Source organism: Parasteatoda tepidariorum, chromosome 3, assembly GCF_043381705.1.
Source record: "Parasteatoda tepidariorum isolate YZ-2023 chromosome 3, CAS_Ptep_4.0, whole genome shotgun sequence".
Classification (NCBI taxonomy): Eukaryota; Metazoa; Arthropoda; class Arachnida; order Araneae; family Theridiidae; genus Parasteatoda; species Parasteatoda tepidariorum.
The window spans coordinates 101,217,363-101,242,412 of NC_092206.1; the positions used below are offsets into that span (position 1 = coordinate 101,217,363).

At 32.1% G+C, this 25,050-nt stretch overlaps 2 protein-coding genes across 4 annotated transcripts in view; one reads left to right on the plus strand and one right to left on the minus strand.

The window, feature by feature from the left end:
* LOC107443510 (cytochrome P450 2F3) overlaps positions 1–4,442 on the minus strand; it is a 21,760-nt gene extending 17,318 nt beyond the window's left edge. The window contains exon 1 of the mRNA XM_016057413.4: positions 4,301–4,442. Coding sequence (XP_015912899.2) covers positions 4,301–4,318 — 18 coding nt within the window. The 5' untranslated portion in view covers positions 4,319–4,442. The remainder of the gene's footprint in view (positions 1–4,300) is intronic.
* A 26-nt stretch (positions 4,443–4,468) lies between these two features.
* On the plus strand, positions 4,469–25,050 carry LOC107443539 (cytochrome P450 2F3). Of its 3 annotated transcripts, none has more exons than XM_016057459.3 (7): positions 4,469–4,602; positions 8,179–8,529; positions 14,671–15,004; positions 16,144–16,343; positions 20,295–20,558; positions 23,373–23,546; positions 24,623–25,050. In XM_016057459.3, exons 2-7 carry the CDS (start codon positions 8,187–8,189, stop codon positions 24,790–24,792), a joined length of 1,485 nt encoding a protein of 494 aa, XP_015912945.2. In that variant the 5' UTR covers positions 4,469–4,602; positions 8,179–8,186; the 3' UTR covers positions 24,793–25,050. The 3 variants fall into 3 exon arrangements, with proteins under 3 accessions (XP_015912945.2, XP_071035243.1, XP_071035242.1); XM_071179142.1 differs by having other exon boundaries at positions 4,527–4,608; positions 8,068–8,529; XM_071179141.1 differs by lacking the exon at positions 4,469–4,602 and adding an exon at positions 7,037–7,124.

Sequence of the window (25,050 nt, forward strand, 5' to 3'; positions counted from 1 at the left end):
TTTTAGAATCGTTCCCTTTTTCACTTCCATATAAGGAAGCAGTAAATGATTTTCCTTAATGCGTAAGGTTACAAGGAATGTACGAAGTGTGCCTTTTTACCTCAAATCTGTGTTGGTATAAAACGTAAGAACGCATAGTTTTGCGTGTTCCTTTTCATCATGATGTGATCCTGATAAGCTGTGCCGGAATTGTCCGGAGTCTTGTCCGCTCCCCCTCCTTTGCAGGAGTGGGGACGTGAACTGATATCAATACCAGCCTACATTTAAATAAACCTGTTTAGAACGTATGATGGCTTAAGACTGCATTTATTTCAAGCTAAATACAACACTGATAACAGGGTTGTAGCCCTGTTGTAGCCCTGTTATTACATATCTATATATATATATATATATACACACGAAATTTTACTATTATTCGGGAGAACAATATTTCAACAAAGGTAGAAATTGAAGGGGTCGTTTCAATGATTAGGAAGAGTAGCGCTTGATTATTATTTTACTTCTATATATTCCCCCCCCCCCAATCTTTAACGTTCTCCTAATAGCTATAGCTAGTTCAGTAGTTGGGCTATTTCTAATTTTGTTTCAGCCATTTTAGGACTTATATATTTAGTTTTTCAGTCGCTAGATTTTCAAAATTACATTTTTTTACATTATAAACTGATGAAAACCGATTTTAATGATGCTAAAAAATGTATGATGTAAATTGCACTAAAATAAAAATAAAAACTTAATTTCAAACTAAGAGCTCAAAGCAGACAAATAACTGCCTTTCAAAAACTGCTGATTGCAGAATTATATGGGTATAATTTTGCCATAAAAATTTTGGTTCACTATAACCGAGAGTTCACTATATCCGTAACGCAGGTAATTTAACTAATGGTTCCCAAACTCCTCCCTTTTATTACACATTATTCACTGATAAGCAATCCTCAGCATCAGATATGGAAACACTTCCCTCCTCTCAGATAATTTTTCCTGAATTTCTGTTATTCCGCTTTTTAAAACCGTCTGACCTGCCATTCGAGCACATAAAAGAAGTCTCATAAAATCGCTTAGCAAATTCATCGACATTTGTCCAGATACTGGAAGATTGCAGCTTCTTCGAATGATGAGCCACTTCAGTAATGCTTCTTCAACGTCCTTGTGAACTGCTTTTCTCAACTTTTTTCAGCCATCTAAATTTTTTTTCATGAGCGGAAATTATTAATTGCCTATTTTTCCATACGTTTCAAACTGCAGATTTGGATAGTTAATATTCCCTGCAAATATCAACTTCATTGCATTCATTTTCAATTTTTCTGATTATGTCCATTTTATCATCAATGGAGAACGTTTAACGTTAACTGGTCGCCATAGTGAAACTTGTGACACTTATTGTTTGCAGGCTTATTTTTAACTGAACTGAGAGTAAAAAGGAGTTGAAAAGAGGGCCTTACCAACACATATTGTCCAACCCTTTGACCAATAATGAATAATTACTCTTTCCCTCTGACAGAAAATGCATATTGATCCCACTGACACCTTACAGGTGCATCATCTGCCTGGGTAGGAAACATCTGCTTGGGTTGTTTAGGGATAGGAAAGTGAGATAAAAGAAGCAAACAAGAAAAAATGCTTATTGCTACATTCCCCTCTGTAGATGGTTTTAAACATCGGAATATGTATTTATTTTGAAGTAGAAATTTCAAAATTATTACAAAAAAATGAAGATAAAAATCAGTCGAAGACTGAAAAAAATTCATTATATTCAACTTCTTAACTTTTTTGGTTCACTATATCCACAAAAAATAACATTATACGAGTATAGCAAGGCAAGGGACAGAACATTTCGTTCACTATATCCGGGAGTTCACTATAAACCGTGTTCACTATAGCAGGGTTTGACTGTATTTCGAATTCTGACATAGTAACGGCCATTCATTTTACACTTATCGAACTAAACTGCAAAACAGAGTAAATCAGTTTATTTGGGAACATTAAATAAAAAGAATTAAAACATATTTAGAATTTTCCTTCTTCGACAGTTTGTCCAGATGAGAGATTCCTTTACTTATGTCACAATAGTAATATAAAAGAATACATATCATTTCATAGCACTCGTCCTTGACTAAGTAAGCTTACATCAAAATAGGAACTGCCCACTTAAAAATATTTTTTTTTTTCTTTTTCTTTCCTGGAGTGACGCAGCAGCAATTCTAAGTAAATAATAAAGCGTAAAACGAAACAAAGTTCAAACGGAACATTCGTCCTTGACAGAGGATAAAATAAACTATTTCTTGTTATTTTCACCAGTGTTGCTGGATGTGGAGTCCGTACCCGACTCATACAAATAATCTATTAAAAGTTTCTAAGAGTCTTCCAAAAGCAGTAAAATTATTACTAAATGAATATTAATTTCAATTTATATATGCATTTCTGTTTTCAATAGTATTTTATTTCAAACTATATACTACATAAAATTACCTATTCATAACATAAAATTATTTTTCTTAACGTAACAATTGAAGAAATAAACTTCACAGAATATAATTGAATATTTCATACGGCAAAATAAAAGATACGAATGTAATCGTTCAAATAGTTCCTGAGAAATCGAATTTTAAATATATGACATTTTTTTTAAAACTGTTCGACCCATTTCGTTTAAGTTTTGTATTTTTCCATATTAAATTACAGTCTTTCGAATGATGTGAAAATGTGTACACTTTATAGTTCAAAACTTAATGAAGGTGGTACGAATTATTTCCGAATTCTTCCCCCACCCCTTCAAATAATGAGTGAAAAACAGTAAAAAGGGTTGCTCCAGTTCAGTCGTTATTAGTTAAATATTTTGCCATAAGTCACTATCATGTGCGTTGGTGAAACGCGAGTGGTTTGAAATCTCCAAAGGGCGGCGATCCGGTTCGCAATATACAAAAATTAATTAGTAAAGAAATTAAAAAAGTGTTTTAAATATTTAAATTAAGTTTAATAGTGCAATGAGGAATTTGAAATCAGTCATTTCCTTTCACTGAAATCGATTTCAAAAAACGGCAATTAACTTAGCAAAGTGTGGTACGCGTACCCCCAGGGGTACGGGAACAGTTTAGAGGGGATACTTGTTCTTATGCAAAATATCTTGCAACAAACGAAAATTTCAAAAAAATTTATTCAAAAACAAACCATGAAAATTTACGATGATGTATTTTTCTATTGGCTATTTTTTGCAGAGTTAACAGTTAATAATNGTGATTTTTAAATTTTGCGCAATTTTTTTAAAGTAAAAATAAACATATTATTAAAAAAATAATACATTCATTTTTTTATTAGTGGTACACAGCGTTACGAAAAGTTTAGAAAGGGTACACAAAAGTCATAAGTTTGGGAAACACTGACTTAACCATGACCAACCATGAGAAAGCCTCCAGACAATGGCGGTAACTATGGTAACGGGAAGTGTCGGGATCCAGTCGGTAAGCGCGTATACCTGTCGTTTCATAGGAGTTTATTAAAATGACAGTTTTACATATTCAGTGCATAGTCTTATATATTCTATAATGCTTATGAAACTTTATTTTAAAAATATGAAATCGAGCACTGTTTTAGTCTCAAATATATTGAAACTTGGAACTTCATGAAAGAAAACAGTTTTTAATTTCATTGATAGCTTTTTCTTGTATTTTCATATTAATTTAATTTTTTTTCTATAATAATTGTGAAAATTGTTTAAACGTACCTCTCTTGAATGAATCATTGGAATCCATCATTCGTTCTGTTGCAACGGAGGAAAAAAGAAAGATTCTCAACAATTACGTTTAATTCTTGATTCTTGTGAAAACAAAATCAGTTCGGGAACAAAGTTACAGCATGTAATTATAATGATTGTTTTCCATCATTATTTATTTATTTACTTATTTATTTCATCTTAGAGAAATGCATTTATTTATTTCATTTTAGATTTTATGATATTATTCTTAATAACGGGCTACATATGTCTCCCGTACTGGTACGTCTTCTTATACGTACCGGTTTGTCTAATAAAATGTAAAATATTTTAACTAAAACCTTAACCTTTCCCTGAATAAACTTTTTCCCACACTATTAAAAATAAATAAAATGATATCAATTCACGTTTCTAAAAGTATCACAATTATACACTCTTTTAAAGATTAAAACTAAATAAATTAATAGATGTATCTTTTTAATCTAAATTTTCTCTTTCAAAAAAAGCCACTACCAAAAAATAAATTCAAAATATAATTCTACTCATAATTTTAAATTTTCCTTTTAAAAATATACTTTCATAATTTCTTCTTACCTTAATCTTCTTTTTCATTCACTAATATTCACTCCAAAATATGATTTTCTTTTTTTCTTTCCTCTCGTTTAATGAAGTCGCCTGCATAATAATTTTTCTTGATATACATAATTTTCATTTTAGGTATCTTGGTATCAAGTTTTCTAAGGAATACATTAAATCCGCATTTAGTGTCGCCATCTACTGAGAGTAAAAGTAAAATATATTAAAAGTGCCATCTATGTTTACATTTTCATTTATTTCGTTCCCGTTAGTGACGGAAGCTGATTTCTAAGAAGAAGAATTTATTGAATCCAATCAGGGTAAATGTATTTCTGCTTTAATTTTTTAACTCTGTCTGTTATCCCTGTTATAAAATGCTCTCTACACAAATTCATTTCCTATGAAATTGAATTCATTGCCTTCTATTTTGCGATAAAACTAAAATGTTATTCAGTATTGTGATATCTTTTTAGGGTTATCTGATTTCGTGTTTTTTTTTATAATTATTTTATTTTTATCTTTTTATTCATTTGACTTACATCAGACAATAAATGCTCTATTCCATGAATTTTTTTTATTCAAACTCGAAGCGATTAACTTCATATATTTGGTTTAAATATTACAAAAAAATAATTATTGAATGATTTATAATTATTAAATAATAAAACAGCCCAAAAGAGGGTTTATGAATGAAAATGTGTACGTAAGTTTTAAACAAAAGGGTTCAAATTTAATTTGAATTTTAAAATATTTTCTCTTGTTCATATAAGCTCAGTCGGAGATCGAGCTATTAGTCCTGATGCTGAATTATTAACGTTAGAACTCTGGACACTACTCTGCTTTAAGGATGCTGAATATTTTGGATCTACTACTCCAGTGTTCCCCAACCTTTTTATCACCACGAACCTGTCAACGTTTGATAATTTTACCGCAGCCCGCTGGGGGGTGGGGGACGTCGATTGCTTATATTGCAGATTATTTTGATTTATTAATTTTAATTTAATTGTATTTAAACATGCCTTCAAAATAAAATACAGTTACACCGAAAAATAAATATAAAGTGATTTAACATTTTAACTTATTAGAACGTTAAATCGATGAGAACCTTGAGCTAGTTTATTTGCAATGAGACAGTTCCATCTGGGGGTAATCGGAGACAATGATACATTACAAAGATTAAAAAATTTATGTCACTACCTTCGGGGGCTCCTTATTTTAAATAAATAATATTTTAATGGAACACAGATATTTTTAATTTTGGGTATAAACCTAGGAATTTAAATTCAGTTTTAATAAAATTGGTGGCCCGGTACCATTTGATCCACGGACCAGTACCGGTACGCAGACCGGGGGTTGGGGAGCACTGTACTACTCGATATAAAGTGCGACTAATCCCAAAAAAAAAAAAATAATAAATAAAGGAAATAAAAGTGGGCACAAATCGTCGGGGACACAATTCGTGTCATTATTCGTCTTGAAGACAATTCGTTGTGGGCTCAACTCGTCGCAACGACAGTTCGTCGTTGGCATAAAGTTGTCGCAGGAACAACAGGTTGACTTGCAACGGTGGCGCCACAGTTCGTTGCAGCGATGATTCGTCTAGGGCAGTGTTTCCCAAAGTGTGGTACGCGTACCCCCAGGGGTACGGGAACAGTTTAGTGGGGGTACACGTTCTTATGCGAAATATATTGCAACAAACAAAAATTTCAAAAAATTGTATTTAAAAATAAAGCTAGCCATGAAAATTTACGATTGCCCATTTTTCTATTTGCTATTTTTTACAGAGTTAACAGTTAATAATTTGTAGTATCAGCAGCCAGTTGTGATTTTTAACTTTTGTGCAATTTTTTTATAGCAAAAAATGCATTTATTTTTTAACTAGTGGTACACAGCTTTGTGAAAAATTTAGAAAGGGTACAAACAAGTCATAAGTTTGGGAAACACTGGTCTAGGGAACAGTCGTAGCGGATACTTCTTAACGTATCATCAAACAATCATTTTTTGAGGGGAAAATTTTTTTTTTTAACATTATTACTTATAGTTAGGAAACCGAAAAGTTTCAATCAACAAATCTTTTAAAATGTGTAAATGTAGAGCGGCACTAATCATAATCAAGTTCTAAACACATCTTACATGGTTTTAAACTGTCAACAATTGTGACTTAGTCATTTCGTAAAAGAGATTTAAATGGATTGTAAACTATTTTAACGATTCGATTTCATCTTGACTAAGCAAAATATTTGTACCCGTCGTAACATACATATTTGTTGATAGAACTGTAATAAGGTATAATAATTCAAGAAATGTATTCTACCTAATTTATGAAAATGTTATAGAGAGTCTGTATTTATTTAATAATCGAGCTTAATAATTCTCTTAATTTTAGCAATTAACATTTTTTTAAAAATTTTCCTTCATTTTATTTCAATTTTTCTGAATTTATAAATAGGAAGAAAAAAGTTGCTAAAGCTATATCAAAAGAAAAACAAAATGTTTTCTGAACGGAAGACTGAACTTTTAATTTCGGAAACTGTTGCTTTTTAAGATTTAAGGATATCAGTAAATATTCCAAGCAAAAATACTTTTAAACAAAATAAAAGAACAGAATGCCCCAAAAAAATGTTTGATTTTTTTTAAAGATCGGATTTTCTCTCACTCGATGCTATCTTATTGATTCAAGAGGTAAACTTTAAATAAGTTAATTAAACGCTGGCTGCAGACGATATTTAAGTTATATATCGTCTTCACTTTTGTTATGAACCCTTTTACAGATCGAATCTCTGAATATAGTCTCATTGGATGCGTAACAAATTCGCTAGTTTATTATCGTGTCTTTATGTTGGTAAGTGATATCTTTTAAATCGTTTCTAACTTTTAAATTTAACTTTCTTGAAATGACTCTTTTTTATCGTATTTTCATTTTCGAAATTTACGCGGCTTCAAAAAATAAGTATTTTTTTTTTTGAAACCGCTTAAGTTATAATTATAATTTAAGTAATTTTTTGCGGAGTTGATTATCAAAGAAATGACGGTGAGGAGTATCTTGTGATAATAATGAAAGATTTGCTACACACCGCATTCCTTGTTCATTTTTTTCAAAAAATTGTGAAATAAAATGTATTTGCGAGTATAAAGAAATTTGACTCTCGATTTTTAAGATTATATTTCCGATTTTGCTTAACTTAATAAAATTTCCGAATTGATATCGTTTGATTGGTACTTTTTTTTATTGGAAGTACCGGAACGATTTAAGAAGGCAGACGATTCACGAAGGTCGGTTTAGATAACTACGCAGGATTGTAAATAAAATGTTACTCGAAGCTTCAAATAACAGCCACCGAAGGAACAAGTTGAACATAACAGAATAAGTTACTACTTAACAATCATAGGATGCTTTAAATAATCTGTACGTTACTGAAGCTCTGCTAGATCCTTAAACAGGATTGAAAACTTGTATAACTGATTAACTTAAAAGCGTTATGCAAGTGCACAGCAGCTTGACTCTTCTGTAAGAATTACCAAGTGAAAAAAATCCTCTTAATTTATACAACTTCCAAAAAATGTTACAGGTATTTTTTGTGTCTAAAGATCAAAGAATTATTTATTACTATTGAACTGAATTATTTTTTTTATTGACTTTTACTGTAAGATTATTTACTGATGAAAAATAACATATCTGATCTCAAATTTTTAAAAGAATTTAGTTTGCATCAGAAAATAAAACAAAATAAATAACTCTCTTCTAAATTATGCGTGTTTAAGATTTCTTCTTTGTTTGATAAAAGCCTTGATGGACAGCCACCAGAAGCCAAAATTTTTCTACACATTTGCTTAATTAGTGACTTATTGACGTTGTTGAACAATAAGTATTCCAAATTAATTTTCTTCTTTTAAAGATAACAGAATGGAGTGGTTGAACATATTTAATGAGGCACCTGTAGCAATTGCCTTGATCTTGGTGTTTGCCAGCACAGCAGTTTACTACATTCTTGTTAACAGAGGTCTTCCTCCTGGTCCCCTGGGTCTGCCCCTATTAGGATACTGGCCCCTATTGAAGAACGATACCTGTCACTTGCAGTTGCAGGAATTGCAGAAAAAGTACGGAGACTTATTCAGTTTCAGTTACGCCGGTGCTCTGTATCTCAACTTGGGAAGTATCCACGCTGTTAGGGAGTTCCATATAGCTAAGGCAGACTGCTTTGAGAGAGTAAAAGATTACAGTTTACTGAATCTCTATTTTAAAAATGGTAAGTTGCACAGTTATTTATTTATTTCATTTATTTAATTATTTTATTTATTTATTTGATTTTATTTATTTATTTTAAATTTCGCATTAATTAAGAGAAAAAACATATTTTTAAAGTTAAATTAAAGAAAATTTAAAATTGAATGTACGGTTTGATGCTCTCTACTTTGAAAATTAAAAATTTTTTTTTTCTGAGTCTCAAAAATAGTTTAAAAAAATTCATTAATAGAGAAAACCAACTAAGTTTTTTGATGCATGCCAGACCATTCAAACTAAAATCTATTCATTTTGACCCCAAGCAAAGCAACATTTTAAAATATTGTTTTATATCTATAGTTTAGTTCTCAGTTTTGTTGGCTTTGTAATTAGTTCTGACTGACACTTGGTGAGAGTATTTCTTGCTTTTTCAAGCAAAAAACATTCATTTTCTCCACACATATTTTTATAATTATTTATTTATTTATTTTTCATGTTTTTTCTTACTTTTTTTTTGACTTTCTAGTTAGTTTTGGAACCTAGTATTTACTATGTAATTTTTATTTTAATTTGAAGTAAACAGGTTAAAATGTTTAAATAATTTACTTACTACACTTTCATCAAGTACATCAAGTTTCGTCAGGTACCAAAGTTTAAACAGTATTTTTTGCTTTGAAATTAAATTAGTATTAAATACTAAACTCATTTTCTACGTTTTAATGTCTTTCACCATTCTGTCATTTTTAGAGGTTGTAATTAAACTTTTTACCATCAGGTTATGAGGACACAAATACTGCGAGAAAAGCCCTTAGTTCAATGGTAGTTAAAATCGAAATATGATACTTGACTCTAAATGCTCATGAAATAAATAAGCAGAATGGAATAACAAATGATATTCACGTACAATTCACGAAAATCTGTTTCGGTTTTTGCCGAAAATATGATGAAAAATTGTCACCTACAAGCTATAGCTGCAAAAGTTATTTTTGTTTCTGTGTCATCCTTTCTCTTTAACTTAGGTCGTTTATGGGTGATTCTCACGAAATATGTCAATTTACAGCCCCTTGCTCTAAGATCTAATGCTATACTACTGAAAGAACTTTCTTTTAAAAAAAAATTAATAAATAGCATTGCTGTTAGCATTTTAAAAGGACTTTGCATTAGCATTGACTATTTTGTATAGTTAAAAAATTCAATTGAATTTCAAAATGTCATTTTGAGTGTCATTTATGTCACAAACAATATTTCCAATAATAACTAGCTTCAAAACTTCCCATTAATTATTCAATATCTAATTTTTTTTTATCTCAACCGTTGTAAGTATTTCTAGAATATACGCATAGGGTATTATTTACAAAAACTTTGTTGAAAATTTTTTTTTCTGTCAATAATTTGTTTGTCACACGAAAATCTGCCATTTTCCTGGCCACTTTTATTTAGTAATTTATAACCAAAATAGATAGCGCCAGCAATCAATATCTTATGTTAATAGATTGCTTAGAATACCTTACTATCTGAACATGTCTTATTGCATGAATAAAGAACCAACTTTCTGGTTCAAAATCTATTTCCAAAATTTTTATAGGTGAGTAGGTTTTTATGTTTTCATTTTCCTGTCTTCTTGAAATCATTAATAACATAAATTACATAGATTTATCTGAGTTATTTCAAGAAATCCTGTTGTTTTCTGCCGAATGTAAATGTCTTAGGCCAAAATAGTAAATTAATATAAAGTTAAATGCTATAAAAGGGAAAAGTTCGTCATTATCCTGGCTGTCATTTTCCTAGCTTATGAATCACAGGACACTGACGTGCTTCCAGAAAATTTTAAAAGCAGTATATAGTAAAGAGGGAAAGCAAATATTAACTTAATATCAAGTTTATACAAGATTGTAATATGCTTGAATGTAATAAAAGTTATTTATTTATTTAATGATTGATTATTATACACAATTTTATTCTGTACGTATCAGCAACAAAAACATTTTCGATTCTTTCTACAGTGGATGAAAGAATTAATTTAACTAATTCATGGTCCATCTAACATAAAGGCTTAAGTTGAGTAACTTACTATTAGCTTAAAATCACTGTTTTTTAAACTTCTAAGCTAATATTTCATTTTCCTGGCATTCAAAATTTTGTGAAATTCTGTTTGTTTTTTTTTCCCTTGAGCAATTGTCAACAAACTACACTGCTGTCTGTAAGATATTAATAAATGTAATTAAATAAATACGCAAAAAAAATTAGATTATTTTGAAGACCTTAAATTTAAAGAAATTTTTTGTTCCGAATTGTCATGTTTCCAGAGAATCACCCTTATTATATTATTGTGATGTCCTTAATTGTAACGTAACTTAATTTATATATTTTAATTTAACTTTCTTAGAGAATATTTATTTTAGTATGATGTTTATGTAAATGCATTTTCTTCATTTAAAATTGAGAGTTAAGATTAAATGCATTTCCGTCCCTATCTTGTTATTGGGAAATCTGTTAAGGTTGACGACTGTGAGAAAATTACGATTAAAGAGTTGAGGACATGGGTCGCAAAAACCTACGATGATTGGGTTCTAACTTTTAAAAGGGTGGATTTTTGTATTACAGTAAAAACTGGAGTGCAAGAGAGAATTCATTGGTAATGAAAAGATTGAAGCTAAAAAAAATAAGGGGAATTGATTGGATAAGAAAAAAGTTCAAGTTGGTAGACAATTAACTGAAAGAGATCAGTTAAAAAAATTCTGTAGAGGCTTAGTAGAAATCGAGGATAGTTTAAGTTGGGGGTGGGGGAATGAGAGGAGAAAAGGTTGGGGAAAAAAAGTTTTGTACTGAAAAGCAAAATTAATGGAGAAATGCTAATTTGTCACAATAATTAAAAAAAAATTTGATCGCCAAAAGAATATCACAGGTTACCCACTGGCAAAATGGTTGTTGTGCAATTTTCTTCCCGTCTACGTTCTTTGGCTTTAGCTTTTTCAGCCTCGGTAAGTTTAGGCCTTGCTATCGTTTTTTTTTTTCCCTTGCATCAACTCTAACTTTTTATTTGTGATATTCACCTGAATTAGTATTGAAAACGATCCAGTTTGAACTGTAGATTAGAATTTCTGATTCTTAATTGAAATAATAAAAACCAAAATATCGTTCAAATGATGAAAATCTCTTTTATTCACAACTCAAGAAGTATTAATGGGATCTCTCTGATCCCATATCTCAAAAATAAACTCGCCGATTTAATGCACAACAAAATTAAAAGCGAAAAAAAGAATTAAAAATTTTTTTTTATAAAAACAGCAGCGGTCGCGACAGCAACGCATGCAACGAAGACGCGTGCGCCCTGTTAACTATTGAACACAGTTGAGAAGTGTGATGACGTCCAAATAAGATGCGCGCGACATCAAACCCGAGAGAAGACCCATTTTATCAATGGGTAAAACACGAAAAACAATAGTTAATTTTTTTTTGTAGAGGGAACGTGCTTTTTAAATACCTAGAGTGTATATTTTTAGTAGTGCATCCTAGATCAGTTGCTTCGAAAATTTGAATCTTCTCTCGCTCTACCCTTTGATAATTTAATAACTGGACAAGTTTTTGAAAGGTGTAGTGATGATTGGTTTGTTCAGTGGCTCAAGTAGGTGAAAACAGATGTGTATTTAATCCTTAGAAGTTTTCTTTACATAACCTACCATCTGAAAAATGTTTTTAAGAAAGAGGAAAGAATGACCTATGCAAAGGAATATGAACGATGGTCTTTAGAGATATGGTAAATAAACATTTTTAAATTTGTATTTATATTAACCTTTACAAATTATAATTCATTTTGTGATTGATTTTAATACCTTCACCTCTTTTATTGACCATTAGAAGATTTTAAGTAAAAGTATGTCAGATCATAATTTGGTGTAGTTTAATCTTGTAGGGGAGAGTTGGATAAAACGGGATACCATTATTGTTTTTATTTACTACGGAATATCTGTTTAGGAAAACAATACATTATTTTTTTTGTAGCTACAACATTTATTGAAGCACACAAAAAACATATTTTCAACTAATTTTAATGACAGCGAAATAGAAAAAAAAATTCATTTCCAAACTCTTACATATCCCGTTTTAGCATACCTGGGTTGGATAAAACGGGATAGGGTTTACAATGTTTAATTTTTTGCATATATATAAAGATAAAATAATAAATAATGCAAATATATAAATAATTGTTTATGTATAATAATTGTTTATGTATAAAAAAGTCTTCATCAGAGAAATACATTACAATTAGTTCTAAAGAAAGATGTGAAATCCTAGTGTCGAAAATAAAATGCTTAATAATGAACGTTAATAAACAAATTTTGCATTACTATATAAAGAGACTAAATTATTCAAAAAATATATATAGTTAATATAAATAAGTTGTTTAAAAAGCCTAGGCCTGCATTAATATATGGCTATTTTAAAATGTAATAGTCCAATAAATAAATAGGTGGATAAAACGGGACATGAAAAACTCTATCCCGTTTTATCCAACTCACAAGTGTCCCGTTTTGTCCGACTCCGTCACTTTTTGAAACAAACATGGTTGCTGCGTAAATGTGAAAAGAAAATTAGATAGGCTGCACATAAAAATATTGGTAAATAAATGGATAATTAAATTTAAGACTCACCGGAATTTTATTCCCATATATGTAGGCAGTACAATGTAAAAAGCAACGCACTTAAATGTAGAAAATGGCAAAAAAATAGAGTTAAAAAATTCTGAGACCTACAACTTTCTATCAAATAGTGATCTCGAGGAGGGACGCACCGAGAATGATATAATCACGGTCGAATAACACGTTTCTGTCGTTGTCCACTAGATAGCTGCAATAGTCTGGTCCCTAGGCGACGTATCCCGTTTTGTCCGACTATCCCCTACTTAGTCTTTTTATTCAACCACTTTTCACGGCCGCTACTCAATAATATTCAGCAAAGTCATTTTTTTTTCTTTCAAAATATTGGTATTTGAAGTAAAACTTCTACACTACCCGTGCGCTGCAAAAATTAAAGTAAGTATTTCCATCATTTCATGGTTATTAGCCATTATAAAAAAAGTCCAATTTGAATTTAATTAATAAAATAATGGGCACAGACATTCAAATCATTTAAAGTCACAGACGCTTGAAGATCTTTTTTTTTCGTGTGTGAGTAAATAATTAAAATCGTAAACAGAATTTAAGAAAAAAAAGAAAAGAAATTTCTGTTTGCAAGGAAAACTTAGATAAGCAGCTTCTGATGCTTTTATACCCATTTTTGCTAGGATTAACCTCGATAATAATTCATCAAATATAGAAATTATCTTTCGTTTTTTTCCCTCTTGATCCTCAATAGTCACCCATCCAGTTGCATAATCAATTGTACTGTATATTTGGGTCATTTTGACCGTGGGTAGCTACTAGGGGTCAAAATGCAATTTTGCCCCCTCTAGTGTGTATGTATTTTAAGAGGGATAGTCCGAAAATAATTTCCGTTCTAGTTTTCTCCAGTAAATCGGGCAGCAATACGATACACAGTTGAACGCGAAGGACATCCATACACTTTTGGGTATATCGTTTCACCATGATCAGGTAGGTGGCGTAGTGAGCACGTAAAGCGTAGTCCCGGTTATTATTTCTGGACAGAGTTTGGAGGTTGGAACCATTAGTGCTACTTGGTCCTGTCACTTGGTACTACACCCTGTCAATAGTGATGGATGTAATTTGAAAAAGACAGCCTGGCTTTCTCACACTTGTCGTTTTGTTGTTGGTTGGCAATGCAACACTCGGCTGCGGTAACGTAAAACCATATTGCAACTCTTAGTTGGGACGCCTGGACCATTCGCCATACCGTCCTTATTTCCCCACCCAATAACTTCCATCTGTTTCTGGCATTGAAGAACTTCGGTGAAGGTGTTCTGGCATCAATGCTGAAATCACACCAAATGCAGAGGCCTGATTTTTTACGTCCTGTCTCTAATATCTCCTTATAATTTCTTGTTTTTCACATGAATCTCTGTTCACAGTCACCGGGGGAGACGTATTTTCGGACTGCCCCTCGTATTAACCAGAATTCTAAAAATGTGTTTTAAGGATGGTGACTACTTGTATTTTATTGTGAAGCCTTTTAAACGACCACTTTATTTATTTATTTATTTTTAAAAAAGGCGTTGCTTTTCTGAATGGAGAACCATGGAAGATACTTAGAAAGTTCACGATGCAGCAGATGAAAGAATTGGGGATGTCGACCGTGAAAGAAAGCATGGAAGGACCACTGTACGAATCCATCCAGGAGACCTTAGAATTCCTGAAATGTAAAGAAGGCGATCCCGTAGACATCATCCAGATGCTGTCCAACAAATGCAACGCCATCCTCCGCCGCTGTTTATTCAGGGACAGTTGCATCACAGAAGAAGAAGTTACGGAGATCAACGCTTCCTATGCCATCGTCATGGGTTTCACCAGCGTTAAGAACACTCTCCATGCCGGAAACTTGGCCAGGTATCCTCTATCAGTATTATTATTAGCAGTGAGTTGAGTGGTGTACTGTTAATGTGGTTTCGATGACAGGGCTTCTGATCAATGGGTACTAGCTTGTCTGTAAAGTGAAGGTGGCTTGCGTGCATTGCTGTTTACGTGTACAGTCATGTCGTAGGCCATGAAATTATGGAGCCTTAACATTCATAAATCATTGGCTCATAACGGGTTAGATGAGAGGATATTTATTTTATTCATAGCAGATTCAAGGATTAATAACTACGCTTTTCAAGTGGGCTAAAAAGTTAGAAATTGATTTTATTTTTGTCAAAACTAAAAGGAAAAAAAGAGATCCCGTGATTTCCAAAGACGTGGCAGTGGTGATAGAATTTTATAATCAAAGTGATGCCATCTAATTGTTGATAAAAATGAAGTTGTTCTCTCGTCTTCGGTTTATTTTAAGGGGAAAAAATAGTTTTCGACGAGTTTATTGTGTTCTGCAATTTTTTTTCCTTTTGAATTTTGGGCCTGTTACTTTGTTGAAACTTTTGTGATCGTCAAGGTTTGTCTCGATATTCCAGACTTTTCTGGTAAAAATTATTTCGTTTTTATTTGTTCAGATTTTTCGCGTTTCGTCCTGATATTCCAAATTTTTGCGTATGTTCAGACGACTCCATTTTTAAAAAAATGGCAAATGCAGATTTTAAAAAAGTTAATTTGAAGAATAAAAAAATTTTGATTTTCGATCTAATATGTCTTCTTAATTTAAAAAATAAAACTCTTTAAAATCGCGATGTTCGATAGTTCCAATTTAAAAACCGTGCATTTCGCTTGTCAAAAATAATTATTTTTTAACTTGAAGTGTTATTTAGAAGGCGGAATTTTCTGAAGATGTTGGTTTTATACATCTACTTGTTAGTTATTATGCTTTATTTAAGAAAAAAGAAGAAAAAGTTTCTAGCAAATAAAAACTTACCAGTTTTGAAAAAATGTAAGTTTTAGAGGGTTATTTTTCAAAAATAATAATAATTGCTTGTTATAAGTGAGATGACATTTCGTTTACTTTTTGCCTCTGAATTGTTTCTATCATTTAACAAAACAAACAATTTAAAACAAAACTATTACACTTCTGTGAGCAGTTCTATCTATTTTCTTCCTTTCAGATATTTAATTTTGCCATTCAAATCTGGTTATGGAGAAGCAATGAAACATCATAAGAGAATGAGGAACAATCTGATGGAAATAGTGAAGAGGCACAAAAACACTTTCGACCCCAAACACCCCCGAAACTTTGTAGATGCTTATTTAAAGGAAAGAGTCGACAGGCAGGCTAAGGGCGATCCCACTGCTCAATATTTCACCGGTGATTTTATATTTATATTTTATTTTATACCAGGCGTTGATGAGTCGATCCAATTTTTGCGTGCACTGCTATCAATGCTCAACTCTGTAAGCCTTGTAATTTTAAATCCAATCTAGTTGGCAAGGAAATTCCTGGGACAAGCATCGGCACAAATAAGCTTTCGCAAAGGCGAAGGAAGACCACGAAAACCTCTCATTGTTAGCCAGATGATAAGAGGATTCTAAAAAATGATCCGAAATAAAATATGCTCAGGGTAACTGAGGATATTTTATTTCAGCACAGTGGTCGGTGTGAGCTGAAAAACAGAAATTGTATCAACCAGTCATAGCTGGGACTCAAACCTAATATTAAAACATTGAAATATATATATATATATATATACATATTATAGCCATATAAAATTGCATCGAATGTTATTCGATGCATCGATATAACATCGGTTGAGGCGAATTATTNGCACGAAACTCGGCACATAATTGTGTTTTGACATAATGAAGAAGTATTTTTTTTCTTTTTCAAAAATTTTGATTAGTTATTTAGTTATTAGTCATTTTGTAAGTCTATGCTTTTCGTCTGCTTTTTCGTCTTCAAAGAGCCATATTCAAAAAACTATTAAAACATGCATATACTTTTCCCCACTCTTATAAATGTATGCTAATGCGAACCTCACAATTGAAATATTAATTTTCGACAACTTAAACCAATAATATACGAAGGAATTAATAATTTAATTAGTATTATCGCATTAGTTTACATTTATTAAAGTGGAGAAAAGTTTAACNTATATATATATATATATATATATATATATATATATATATATCCAACGGAGGACTGATTGTTTTCAATATTAAAAATCTCTGAAACAAAGGTTGGTAGAGAAATGAAACCAACTGTATGTTTATTGTGAAACCTGTAAAAAAAATTTTCAGAACTGTTTACATTTTGCCACAAACATTACCGACAGACGGCGCTGCAAACTATTGCTAACCAGAGCGATTAGGTCTAGTGTTTAAACGTGAAAGGAGGTTGTAGAGGTTTAAGAGGTTCTGCTCTTGTGTTCTAGTGACCAACGTGTGTTTTTGTTGCTGGAATATAGTTTGATTACCGTTTTATGGTATTTGTATTTTTCAAGTATCCTGTGCAACGTGCAGCGCCATCTGATTTTAACTTTTGGAACTAAATTCCTAAACTAGCAGTCAGCCCTCTGTCAGGCATCCTGTATAATAATCAACACTATTTATGGACTACCATATCGCTCAATCATTTCGAGACATTTTGGTTTTTGCTCAATGTTTTGGTTACTGTGCAAACGTGTCTACAAATTGTCACCCCAATCTGCTAATATGTCAATAATTTTGATTAAGACATTTCATTCTCTAAAACACTTATTCATTTCAATAACGTTAAAAAAAAAAGGCGCGACTATTTGAAGGATCAAATTATATTTCTCTGCACTCTAAGAACTTTTCACTAAATTTCAGGTAAGTTGAATGAATTCTTTAAGATTTTGTATAGCAAGGCTATTTGAAAAATTCAGTTCTTTACAAACGTCGCGAGCATTTTGCAATGCGCCAGTCTAACTTTGGTGTTTTCTAAACTGCCTGATATTCCATAGGCTTATTACAATAAGTCTAGAGGATTTAAAGTTATTTATAAAGTGCGCGAAAAATTACTCAATCAAACTGAACTTGTTTAGGCTTATTTCAATTAACTTTTACTTGTACTTTTAATTAAACTTTTAATAGAATAAACCTGCTTCCAAAGAATATAAGACAGAAAAAGTCGACAAGCTTTGACGTTCAAATTACCGAGCTGATTATTAAAAAATCCAACATACGTGAATGATTAAAACGAAACACACATCACTTAACAAAGGCGAAGCAAGTAGCCTCACTTTTCAGGTTGCTGTTTTTTTTACCGCAACATAATTTTGACTCTGGTCAGATGACATGGGCAACGCTGGAGTTGGTTCCCCCTCTCTCTAAATTTCCACAGCACAACTATAACGCCATGGGAAGGAGTTTTCGCCCTGACGTGTTCCATACTCGCCAGCTGCCTTGATCACAATTCGGACCCCCAACAGAGTGAGAGGCGCCTTAACCAACGCCGGAGCACCGAAAAAAGAGAAAAGAGTTGAAGAAAAAAAATGCAAAGAGTTTCCAACAAAAGAAAGAGAAAAATGATGAAAAGACAAAATGCGGTAAACCACGGTAGCTGAGGGGTAAGATTGTGGCTTAATCTTGCCATTCAGAGCTGAATGCATCTTCAAGCGGATCCAACAGAATGGTGTAGCAAAATCGCAATATTTATGGTAAACATTTTGCCTTTTCTTTTCCTTCCCCCCCCCCTTTTTCAGGTTTTGAAAAATTTTCGAACTGAAAGAAGAAAGGAGGGACCCATACTGTAGTATAGTTTCAATTAGACAAATTGTCTGAATAAATAAACATTCATTCAGTTGTGTGTATTTCAAGATTAAAACTGAATCGAGCGTTCATTCTCCCTTTATAGATGGTTGTTCAATCTAAACACCAATAATTGATTAAACTTACGCCACTCCATTCATGAATTATTTTTGGCATACCTTTGGAAACTATTAGATTGTTTAAAATTGCACGCAGCTTTCACTGAAATAGAATAACTCTTATACGTTTCTAGCTGTGCAGTAAAGATAATTGTGTTTTCTGATCTTTTAAGAAAATTTACATGAATCTATCAAGTAATTTTAAAATAGTGAATTTCTTTCCGTTTCAAATTATCTTAATATTCTCTCGAATGGTGTATGTTTTATTAAAAAACTAAATTTTATTTGAAAAGGAATGATATACGCATCCTATATTTTAGTGCAACTGCATACCAAAAATGGCCACTTTACAAAATGAACACTCCTGGTGTTTCACTTCACTACTTTGGTGTAAAGTAACCATTTTTGGAGCTGAGATACACAAAAATGTTTTACAAATTTCCGTAAACTGTAAAAACGTGATTCAGTGAAACTTTGGTGTAAAATAGTGGTCGCCATTTTCGTTGATCAAAGGTAGATAAACTAAGAATTTTACATTGCAAGAATGTGGTGCAGACACCACTCGTACTTCTCTTGAGGTTAAGTAAACATTTTAGTGACACCAATTGCAATAAAATACGATGAGTCAGTAAAATTATTTTTACCGCCTAACATTATGTAAGAAGCATTTATAGAGGATGCATTATTTCTTAAAATAAAATGAGTTTGTAAATGTAAATAATAATCTGTATTCGAATTAAGCTTAACACATCAGAAGTGAGAGAAAACTAAATATTATTGATTTTTTTTAATGCAATTAGCCAATGTATGCAAATTTTCTTATGAGAATTCTTTTCTTTTTCATGCAAATAAAGGCATACTTGTTTTTTTTATAATATTTAACTTCTTTTGTTCAACTTGCGCGTGGATAAAACAAACTTTCATTCTGTGTCTCGATTTTATTTTATTTTATAACCTTCTTTGAACAGCCGACCCAATGTTTGGGTTTACGACCACTCCTGTTCAACTCCGTAGCCATGTCATTTTGAACCCAATCCAGAAGACAAAAAAACTCCTGGATCTGTGCCCAAAGAGGTATGATTTATTATGGGAACAGAGTGGACTCGGCAGATTTAGCGCACACCAGTTACCATTTACTACATGGGGAGTCTTCGCCCGCAAGGATCGAACCCACTACCTCTCGGACATGGGCCCAGTGCCCTACCCACCAGGCTCAAAAAATTTGCCTTTTCGCCTGATGTTTTTCAAACGTGCGCCAAAAATTGGGGAAAATATTCATGAATAAAGTAAACGGAGTTTAGGAATTAGATTTAACTACTAAAGTTTGTATGAGCGCTCTTTCGCATCTTGAAATAGCACACTATTTTTCAACACCCAATTCGAATAAGTATGACACCGTAGAGTATTGAAATTTCATTATTTTCCAGACGAGGCTTTGGCCGCCACTTTAGATCAGATTGTGGGTGATGGAGTCCTCGGTGTCTCCTCATTTGCGGCGACTTTCTTGAAATATGTGATAGACTTCGAGGATGAGCAGGAGAAGATGTACAAGGAATTGATGGAGGAGATTGGAGAGGGAAGAGATCCCACCCTAGAAGACAAGTTAAGACTACCTTACACCAGTGCCCTTATGCAGGAAATATTGCGCATATCCAATTTCTTCCCCATGTTCCCTAGCCAACAGTGTATCAGTAAGTAATCTTTCTTTTTCTTTCTTCCCCGCAGTGGACTGATCGTAAAGACACGGTTCCCAGTAGAACACCGAAGTCAAGCAACACTGGCTGCGGTCAGTAAGCTGCTGGATGACCACTTTGATCAAACTGCGTAGGGACCGAAGGGTATCGGTCCTCTATAAACTGTTTTACCGTAAAGTGCTCGACTTCTTGCTTCGGGCTACCAAAGCGGGGGAGTCATCCCCTCTGCAGAGGACAAAAATGGCGATGGCATGTCTTCGGATCATCCTCAGAGATATTTCCCAGACGTTGATTAAGTGCCTACCTCTTTCACGAAATTATTCCCTAAACTATTTTTAATCTTTAAACCTTAGAATTATATTGAGTTACTTTTAAATAGTTCGCATGTTCATTGCCAATTGATTTGATTTCTATGCCGGTTCGTTTGATAACAAGTGAATAAAAAACTAATGGACTCTGTTTCAATTTTATTTTATCGGTGCTTACGAGCACGCTAGAGCCATTAGATGAACAACCAATTTTCAACAGTTGTAGGGTTACAAAAAACGGTGGTGAGAATGCTAAGACAAAGGATGCCAAATTGGCGCGATATTTCTCACAAATTGAGGAGTAGAGAAGGTAATATTTTATAACCATCTGAATAGATATTTATAAAAGCCAGAAAATTTCAGGTCGTGGGTTGCAAAAACTGCATCCATTGATGTTTGCCGTCCAATGGGCTGCTGGAGGCGTTTTCATTTCCAGCCAATCTACGTTTATTAAGACGTCACAAATTTTTTTTCCCTCTTTGGTATTCATATTAAGATGAAAATATCCACCAAGACACAGTCATCTATCTATACATCTATACATCTATACATATATACATCTATACATAATAATAAATGCGGCTGTGTGTGTGTCTGTCTGTCTGTAATCACAATATATCGCCCCAGAAGCTTCGCCCAGGCACGAAACTCGGCACATAATTGTGTTTTGACATAATGAAGAAGTACTTTTTTTCTTTTTCAAAAATTTTGATTAGTTATTTAGTTATCAGTCATTTTGTAAGTCTATGCTTTTCGTCTGCTTTTTCGTCTTCAAAGAGCCATATTCAAAAAACTATTAAAAAATGCATATACTTTTCCCCACTCTTATAAATGTATGCTAATGCGAACCTTACAATTGAAATATTAATTTTCGACAACTTAAACCAATAATATACGAAGGAATTAATAATTTAATTGTAAAGTTCGCATTAGTTTACATTTATTAAAGTGGAGAAAAGTTTAACTTTTGTATTAAAAATGTGGCAACATATTCGATACGTAAATAGAACGCTTCGCTTTGATATATTTGTCGCTGTTCATAATTGTTATAATAAGTTTTTCTTCTTCTTTCCACGCTCTTTTTTTTTTTTCTTAAGCGAAGACGATAATTTTTATAGCGATATTGTAGTACTTTGTACAACTAAAAATTCTTTTCACAACACTTTAAAAATATTTACTTTATTTTCTTTATATATACAGAGAACAGTCGGCAAAGAATTCGATTAGGTTGAAAAACATTTCGCTAAAAAGGAACGAATTCCAAAAGAAAAAATAAACAACTTAAAGAATAAAAATGCTGATGCCAGCCAATTTTTTGAAAGTTAACTTAGAAATAACAAACCAAACGATGTTAAATAACAAACCAAACGATGTTAACAAAATGACGTAGAAAGCGCAACTAGATCAAAATTATACAAGCACAACTAGATCAAATTATAATACCTGAGTGCTTGACGTAACAGATATAGAAATAGAATTTGATACCATAAAAAATTATATAGAAATAGAAATTGATACCATAAAAAATTTATTCGTTTTCGTGTTCTTTTCATGTATTTAGCATTTTAGTTTTTTTTTTCTTAAGCGTTGTAGCTATATAATTTCAAACATCCTCAAGAGCTATAACACATCTGCAGCAGAACTGGATATGAAGACAAAATTGCTGGACAGGAACACTTTAATTGTCCACTAATCTTCAGATTTCCGGCTATGTTTTAAAAAACTTTATTTGTGAAAACCTTTAGCTTGGCGAACAGCTGGGCGCCTTTGGCGGCTAGTCATGAATAAATTTATCATAAAAAGAACTTAAAAATATTTTGAATGAATATTTAATGTGAAACTTTTTCAAAACAGTGCTTTTCGGGCTTTTGAATTCGGTTAGAACAGCAAATTTTGTTGATGTGTATTGAAAAAAATCAATTGCATTTAAAATTTTATTAATAAACTCTAATACAAGTGAATTTTTTAAACTTGTCTTAAGATTTATTATTTCTTTAAAAAGATTTTTTTTATTCATTTACATCTTATTTAACGGTGCCTACCAGTAAGCTATTTATTTCCCCCTTATTTAACGGTATTTGCTTAAAATAACTCATACTTCTTTTATTTAGCAGAATTTACGATAAAATAATTTTTTATTCCTTACTTGATGATTTTCAGCTGTAAATTATTTAATAACAATTGAAAAATTTTTTTGTTGAACATTGCAACATTTTTAATACAAATCATTTTAAAATATAAAATACTTTGTGTGCAATGAAAGTTATAAAATAAACACGATGTTTAAGATTTCAGAATAAGTATTAAATACTGAAGAAATTATCCTGCCTTGGTTTTGCGAAGAAAAAAAAAAGAAGATATTTTCTAAATAACTTCCAAATGTTTTTATAGAGTCATTCTAAAACTTGTTTTTTTTTTATGTCCAATGATGACAATGCCCAGTGAGCTCATCAATTAATCTATAACGATAATAAATTTCTATTTATAATTATTTTCATTTTAGAGGAATGTACAGTTCGTGGGTATAGGATTCCAAAAGGGGCCATCACTCTGATGAACACGTGGTGTTGTCACTCAAACCCTGATGTGTACGAAGAACCTGAAAAATTCAAACCTACCCGCTTCTTGCCAAAAGAAGGAAAGCCAAAACCTGAACCACCCCTCACTTTTGGTGTGGGTAAGTATTTTGCAGCATTGAATAAACTCTACAGTTAAAATGCAAAAATAAGTTTTGTGGTAAGAAGACCACAAAAATTTTATAACTCATTACGTATGATTTTGTTGGATGCCATTTTTCTATGCTAAACAATTTAGCTGGAACGATAGGTATCATAAGGAAAGTAGATACACTATTTGTTTGAGGAAAAACGAAAACCGTTTCAAAACAATGGTACGAAACAATATTATAGAAATTAACCTTATATTTAGCAAATTTCTCAAGAGTATTTTGTCAATGCTATCTAGAATATACCCATTCATTTATATCCATATTTTTTGTGATACTGAATCATGATTTTTTCAATTTGCCACAGAAAATAAATTATGGTTTATGGTATTAAAAGACACTATGGCTAAAAGTATCCGGGCATTCTTCGAGTCTTACTCACTCGGAGAATCCTGAATGTGATATCCTTTTACATTAAAGACTGGGGAGACTTTCTACTCAGTTTTTAGCAGGTGACCATTGAATCTGACTTTCCATTGTTAGTTAATGGAGTGCTGGCATTGAGAATGGTAGATATGGATGGTTGCAATTTAATCCATTCCAAAAGTGTTCCATGGGATTCCGATAGGGGCTCTGAGAAGACAGAATTTGAACACCCATTTCGTCAAACGATGGCTGCGTAGATCTCGATGAGTGAATGAAGTAATTTTCCTACTGGAAGAGGAATGGGCCTCCCCCGTTGAGGGTCCAGAATGTCCACCTAAATCTCAGGGCTTGTGTTTTAAACGCAGAAACTGTGCGACCCTGGACAAACCGGAAAAAAAAACAGCCCGGGTATAATGAGTTTCCGGATATTTTTGACCAGACAGACAGCGTATCTGCTGTAGTACCAGACTGTGCTGTTGCTAGATGAGCTGCGCATATTACTTGCTTTGTTTCCCCAGCAATTTCCCTGTTCGTTCTCCTAAATGATTGCATAAACAAATTGGTTACATTAATTTTGGTTTAAGTAGTAACTTCATTTTATTAATTTTAAATGATTTCTATAATTATTGAATGAAAATAAAAAATTTTAAAAAAATTTTCAGGCAAAAGAAGTTGTATTGGAGAATCTTTTACAATGACTCAAACGTTCTTGTTTCTGGTCTCATTGGTGAAACACTTTAAGCTGACCCTGCCTCCCGGTAGTTCAGATATGACAGCTTTCGAACTTTTGATGAAGGGAACCATGGAAATGTGTGCACACTTAAGAAATTAAACGTTTTTCAAATGAAAGAAATGACTGCTGATCAAGAAAAAAAATTTAAATAACTAATGCATTATTATTCCTTCCTTGAAGTGCTTATTTTTGTTCAATGTTTAATTCATAAGTATGAATAAAAAAGGAATTTATTTTTCTAGTTCGATTAAAAGACGTCCTATTTTCTAACGTGGCTCCAGATGACTTGGAGAATATTACTGTAATGGAAATTTTTAATTGTAAATGAAATAATAAATTTACTTACGTAGATTTAAA

Bases quoted from the DNA above. Each gene is read 5' to 3' on its own strand.
- LOC107443539 (XM_071179141.1), top strand. From the start codon at position 7,082: ATGCGTAACAAATTCGCTAGTTTATTATCGTGTCTTTATGTTG. The intron at 7,125-8,178 runs GTAAGTGATATC...CTTCTTTTAAAG, and splicing joins ATTATCGTGTCTTTATGTTG to ATAACAGAATGGAGTGGTTG. The intron at 20,559-23,372 runs GTAAGTAATCTT...TTTTCATTTTAG, and splicing joins CCCTAGCCAACAGTGTATCA to AGGAATGTACAGTTCGTGGG.